Source organism: Eurypyga helias, unplaced genomic scaffold, assembly GCF_000690775.1.
Source record: "Eurypyga helias isolate BGI_N326 unplaced genomic scaffold, ASM69077v1 scaffold24153, whole genome shotgun sequence".
Classification (NCBI taxonomy): Eukaryota; Metazoa; Chordata; class Aves; order Eurypygiformes; family Eurypygidae; genus Eurypyga; species Eurypyga helias.
Genome location: NW_010240980.1, coordinates 9,379 through 16,025, shown reverse-complemented (window position 1 = coordinate 16,025; position 6,647 = coordinate 9,379). Strand labels below are relative to the sequence as shown.

At 53.5% G+C, this 6,647-nt stretch overlaps 1 protein-coding gene across 1 annotated transcript in view; it reads left to right on the top strand.

Annotated features, from left to right (window-relative positions):
- Positions 1 to 1,530: 1,530 nt before the first annotated feature.
- The window catches only part of LOC104507370 (iporin-like), a gene marked incomplete at its 3' end in the record, with an annotated part of 14,489 nt that continues 9,372 nt past the window's right edge, over positions 1,531 to 6,647 (top strand). The window contains 2 exon segments of the mRNA XM_010148619.1: positions 1,531 to 3,502; positions 5,896 to 6,647. Coding sequence (XP_010146921.1) covers positions 1,531 to 3,502; positions 5,896 to 6,647 — 2,724 coding nt within the window.

Below are 6,647 nucleotides of genomic sequence, written 5' to 3'. Positions count from 1 at the left end.
TATTTTTTTTAGCATCATTCAATTGCTATTCTTACACCATGAAGCTGAAAGAACTGAAGTTCCTGATCTTTCTGTGGAGCTGTCTCATTGCTTACACTGTTATTCTAACTTTGCTTATCCCACATTCCAAAATTTCCAACCTGGGCTACCATGTGCCTTTGCAGCTCTGCTCCAAATCCATTGTTATCCCATAGTCACAAATACTGGGATAAGGCAGACAAAAACAGCTGCTGTGAATGCCACTTGCTGGAGTCTGAAGGTCAATGCTGGCAGGAGACCCAGTTGCTCTCCCATGCGCTTGTCTGTGTTGGCTTCTCTGACAAGTAGAAGGGAAGGCAAGAGGGAGAACTCCTCCAGACTGTCCTGGAGGCACTTGCAGGATGGACATCTGGGTTGGATGGGGAAGGAGGCATTAATATATTCTCTGCTCTCTGATATCAAATGCTGGTGGACATATTCTTCTGGCTGTATGAGAACCTGCTATTTACTGCACACTGAGGGAGTGGGGCTCAGAGCCCTGCCCGTACAGCTGCTGGGGTGTGAGCTGTGGCAGCCATACTGTTAGGAAGTGCAGCAGGTAATAAGTTAAGCAGGTAAGTGACACAGGGAATGTGGCAGAGTGTCAGAGAACGGTCAGCTGGACACCTCTTGACCTCAAGAGGATCCAGTTTGATCTGAGGCTTAAGCATCAGCAACAGGTCAGCAGAGGCAATATGCTGTGTGGGACCTATTTAACCATCATCAGTGGCTCCCTGCCGCCCCACTGAAGTCATCCCATCCTTTTTGTGTGAGAGGCCCTTGTGCACATAAGTAGTTGTGTTCTTTGGCATGCTCCCCTGACAACGTTAAGATGGCTCAGGCCCTCATGGGTGTCCCTGGATTTTGGAGTGGAATGGTTGTTGCTGCTTTCCTCTTCCAGTGTATTCCTGCTTTCCAGCCTCAGCCTGGACTTGTGTCTCTCTAAACTGTTCAGTGTTTGGTCCTTAAAGGAAAGTTCAAGGTGCCTAAAGGCAGGCAAAAATACTGAATCCAGTACAAGAAGATGGACTGGACTCCTCAGTTCTGTTTTCCTCTGAGGGTACAGTGCCATCCACAGCGTGGTTGTCATTTGGCCCAAAGCCTGTGCAGCCCTTTGGCTACTTGAACATCAGTAGCTCCCTTCAGATAAGCTTGAGAGGGTTCAGTTGGAAGCATAAGTGTTGTCCCAGGAGTGTGCAGGGAGTGGGACATACTTGTTTTACATTGTGATGCATTTCCCGTAGAAGGACATCTCGGGACTTTGTGCTTGGGTTCTTGTGCTGACAAAGACCAGTCTGTTTGGTTCTCATTGGCACATGAAGTCTTCGGTCAAACCAAGAATGCTTTAAGTGTTGACTGCCTTTCCTGAGAGGTGACTTCCTTTTGTTTTTTTGTCTGTCCCTAGGTATCTGAATTCCCTCATGAGAAGCGTCCTCACTGCCTCTCATGTGCAGCCCTACCTGTCCATGGGTAGCGCCAGATTAACTGATGTCCTGAAGAGCATTCCTCACCATGGATAGTCCACCCAAACTGACTGGTGAGACGCTGATTGTCCATCACATTCCCCTGGTGCATTGCCAGGTCCCCGATAGACAGTGCTGCTCCGTGAGCAAAAGGACCAACCCCTTCTGCCAGCCAGAGCTCAGCATTACACGGACCACTGCCCTTCCAGACAGAGACCTTTCACAGGCTGATTCCTTGGTGTATAGCAGCTTTCTACAGACCTCCGAAACCTCAGCAGAGGCCTCAGACAACAAAGAAGGCCAAGTGAGGGATGTGATTGTTCCCAGTGTCAGTAAGCGACACAACCCTTTCCTTCTGACTGAGGGTGAAGACCTCAGTATCTTTGGGGATGACTTTGGTCAAAAATCTTTCCATCTTCACAACTCACTTGTGGCTGGCAAACCTCCCTTTCATCTGCACGAGCTGGCCTTGCCCCCTTTCCACCTCCACGACTCCAACAACATTGTGAAATCCTGGAACATGGCCAGCCGGTCCGGTGTGGTAGATGGGCAAGAGGACAAAATCAGCAGCGATGACGTCCAGAAGAGGAACAATGCGAACCGGTGCCACCAAGCCTCAGAACGTATGGAGCTGGATGAGTGCAGCTGCCATCGCGGCAGCTCCTCCAGCTTCTCCTTGGATGGTGGTGACCAAGAGTGGAACCAGAATACGGGTGAATCGCTGAGGAACCAGGATGCCCTGCACAGCCGGACGTGCAGCTGTTCCAGTTCTGAGCTCCAGCACTGTCGCTGCTACAGTTCATCAAGTCAATCTGAAGTGATTGACCAACAGATGGGCTACATCAGTGACTCTTCCTGCAACAGCTCCGATGGGGTGCTCGTGAACTTCAGTGCTCTCTACAACAAGATGAACAGCCATTCTCGGTCTAACCTGAATTCAGCCAACCTCTCCTGTGACTCTTCCTTCTGCAGCCACTCAGACACAGGAGCTTTTTACCTGGATTTGCATTCATCACCCACGGAATCCAAGATGTCTTGCGAGTCGCATCACCCAGAAAGTTCAGGGAAGGTGTGTGGGTGTCAAAGCTCCTCCTCACCTGTCCTTGATGCTAACTGCAACTCCTACCACCTCCACTGTGAGCCTTGCACTTCGGAGAGCTCAGACCTCACTGCCTGCTTCCAGAGCCAAGCACGGCTTGTTGTGGCTACTCAGAATTATTACAAGTTAGTCACATGTGACTTGTCTTCCCAGTCATCCCCCAGCCCGGCAGGATCTTCCATAACTAGCTGCTCGGAAGACCATACCAAAGGTAGCCCAGCCCAGCCCACTGAATACTACCTGTTTAGAAGGCCTGACCTGAGACAAGACGAAAGCAACGTGGAGTGCAGTGAAGAGGAGGCAAAGGGAGAAACCACCCAGAACATGATAGAGGGTCAGGTCTACGTCAACGTGTCACCGCCTAACCTCAACGCAAGCCGGCAGCGCTCCAGGAGCTATGACCAGAACCTGGACAGGAGCCCCAGCAGCAGGCTGGGCTCCTTGGAGCGCATGGTGAGCTGTCCAGTCAAGCTGAGTGAAAGTCCAGCAATACCCATCCAGAGCTCCCCGCCGAAGCGAGTGACTTCTTTTGCCGAACTGGCTAAAGGCAGGAGAAAGAATGGCACCTCCCCACCGCTCCGGTCCAGCGGTGATTCCTCCTTGGAGTTCTCCCCTATTCCCGAGACACAGCGGGATTGCCCAACCTTCCTTGAAGAAAGAGCTCGCCGCAGCCAGAGTCTTCCACCCATGCCCTTCGTCCACGGCCTGAACCGGAGCTGCGAGGGCTTCTGTTTAAATCACACTTTTGGGGATGGCCAGGCTTTGTGTTCCACCAAAGACTCGGTCTCCGGCGAGAAGGTCCCCAGTGGGCATGGGGCAGGTGAGCAAGCCTCTCTCTCCCTGCTGACGGAGGCAGATACCAGCTTCTCAGGTGGCTTTGCCAGTGGCCACGGACAAAGGGATGTTAGAGCCCGAGCAGACGGTAAGGAGCCAAACTAGGCAGAATGGAGAAGTGAAAAGAAAGGCTGCTGTTTGGGACATTGGGAGTCTGCATGGCGATGGGAGACCAATGCCTGTGTAGTTTGTTTCCTCATCTACTGCTCCCTGGGACAAAGCCCTGCTGTGCTTATTTCAGACCCAGATCGGTGCAAGAGTCTTGTCTTTGTACTTGTAAAGCCTTCTGAGGTTTTCTGCAAACCTCTTGTATTGTGTAAGGGAGGACATGGCATTTGCACTTAGGGGTCTGTGCAGCTTGGAGGATTGTGTCCCTTCCAGGGTGTTGTACTCCCCCATTCCCTGAGAACCACCTGCCTTTAGCTCCTAAGACAGAGACGTGAAGATGCTCAGCAGACTTGTGTTCCCAGCAGACAAAGGGAAGGGAACCATTGAGGAGTTTTTAGCCTTTCTCCTTTGGAGCTACACTGGGCAGGTGTCAGAGGGAGGAAGCACAGCCAGCGCTGTCGTCTCCATGCAGGGTCAGGGACCTCAGATGGTCTCTGCTGGGACTTACAGCATGAGGCCTGCAGAGATTAGAGAAGCTGTGTCTGTGCTGCAATATCCTGGCCATATACTCCACAATGCCCTGGATTGCAGCAAAGGTTCTGGAGGGCGATTGTCCCAGATACCCCTGTGAGAAAGCCTGTAGTACAAGAGTTGCTTTCCCCCTTGGTATTGCCTTTACCTGTTCTGGTGAGGAAGCTGTGTGGCAGCCCCATCAGAGGTACGGCCGTTTCTCCAGCATGGCAAGAGACCTGTCTCTGCTCTAGGCAGTTCTACTTGCTTCACAGGTAAGAGCCTGTCTAAAATGGGGCTCTGACCAGACTACTGCAGTAGATAGTCCCTGCTGTGCCAAGAACCTGACTCTCCATTTAATGCCCTGAAGACTTCTGGCAGGAGATGGGAAGAACATGTCACTCATTGCTGTGACAGGTGTGTGAGAGATTTTGGCCTTTGGAGCAAGAGCTTTTTATGTCTTGTCATGTTTGCTTATTGGGTTTTGAACACGCACTTATTGCAGGATGGCAGGGAAGGCAGGTTTTGGGATGTCAGGGAGGGCAAGTCTCTGCTGGGAGCATCCTTCTTGGTTTGCAGAGGGAGGAAGGAGCAAGACCTGCTCAGGGAGGAGGGGTCAGACAGGAGCTCTTAGGATAATATATCCCAGCAGTTTCTGTACCCCATGCTGCAGTCCTTTCCTCTGCACTGTGACAGTAAGGCAGGCATTAGCCCTGTGTGGAAAGCTCCTGCCCGCAGCTGGAGGTAGAGGCAGAGCTGCCTTGTACCAGCTGAAAGCAGAATGCCAGCCTAGGGGGTCTGAGAAAGGGCTAGAGGGAAAGCAAGCCCTGCCAAAGGCTAGCTACAGGGAGAGAGGCCTGGCACACCCCACAGACAGCAGGTAACCTTGGGGTTGTGCTTGGGACAGGTGCTGTGTCCCGGGATTTACTGTGGGCTGGAGGAGCGGGGCAAAAGCAGGGCAGAAGCTGCCAGGCTGCACTGGGATGTGGTGTGATTGGTGATCAGGGATCCCAGTCAGCCCAGGTGTGCACCCAGTGCTGTGTGTATTGTGCACAGCGTGTCACGCTTCCACTTAGTCAGGTTATTGTGGCTTCACTAGGAGCTGCAGGCACGCATGGATCAGCCCTGCACACTGCTTAGGACATCCCTGTGAGTCCCTGATTGAGCAGACCTGCCTCTTCCAGGCTTGGAATCTCCTAATTCTGCTGTGGTCCTGGTTTGGATAGGAGTGTCCTGCTGGGATCCGGTACAGGCAGGAGGAGGAAGGAAGCTGTGTGCTCAGAGCAGGAACAGTCACAGAAGAAAGAGGAGGGAGGGAGAAGGGGAAGCAAGCAGCCTTTGCAACAGCACTGGGTGTGATATGGGATACAGAGCTGCAGTGCTGTTGTGTGTAACGCTTGTGCGAGGCAGGGTGAGTTCTAAGTGCATGTGGAGGGGACGGTCCTTCAGGATAAGAAATCTTGCTGTACCACAGTGCCTTGGGCCTTGTCTTTGTGGTACTGCCCAGGCAGAGCCAGGTCAAGGGCAGGCACCTGGGGCCATGACTTGTGCTGCCCTGGGTGCAAGGAATGTGGAAGAGATGGGAAGCTGGTGGCCCTGCCGGAAGAGAGAAGTCCCCAGTGCAGTGCCCTGCAGTTCCAGACAGTTGTCAACAGCTGGAAACTCTGGGGCCACATGTCTTTACCCTGCCAGCTCAGGATGTGTGTAACCAGTTCGGACGTGAACCACGTTGCATGTGTCACTCTACCTCATCCTCTTCCTCCTGCAGCTGAGGGCACATTCCCTTTCGCCTGCGATCTACCAGGTTGCTGATGATTGTCCCCTGACCATCCTCACACTTTATTCCCTTTTCTTTTCCCGAAGGTGGTGGTACAGACAGCAAGCCTGTGGTACGCTACAGCAAGGACCAGCGTCCCACGACTCTGCCCATCCAGCCCTTTGTTTTCCTTTGCAAGCCACCCAAGGCCCGTGCCCTGCACAGCCATTTTGCTTCCAGCCTTTCACAGCTCTACAGTTTATCAAGCAACCGGCCTGCCAACCAGCAGCTCTCCTCCAATTCCCAGTCCTCTGCCTCCTTGGTGGAGCAGTCGGCGGCGGCAGGAAGCCAAGCCCACAGCACGCTCCTGATCCAGCGCTCAGCCGATGGAGCTGCCTCCCGAAATGATGGCTGCATGAAGAAACCTGGCCCTGAGACAACCCGCCCATCCCCTCTGGGGAGTTACTCTCCTGTGCGATGCAACGTGCCTTTCTTTCAAAGCGTGGACTCCTCTTCCTCGCCCACCATGGAGAGAGCCGGAGAGAGCCAGCCGCCCAGGAGCAGGTCCTGCCCCATCTCTGCCAGCCTGCTTCCCACCAGGTCTTCCCCTGCGGTCAGTGCCATGCAGCCCTCCCAAGCCACCAAAGCTGATGTCCTGAGGCAAAAGGAGAACCCCAAGCCGGTTCCCAAGAAGGAGGCGCCGCTGGAGCCAAACCTGCCACTCTCTGAGTACCGACTTCACAGTGGGTCCCTCCCGCCCCTCTCGGTGGGTGATATGTCCATGAGCAGAGTGAGAGGCCACGCAGATCCCCACTGGAGAAGTGGAAGTGAGACCAGCAGCTCTGGTCCTCTCAGCAGC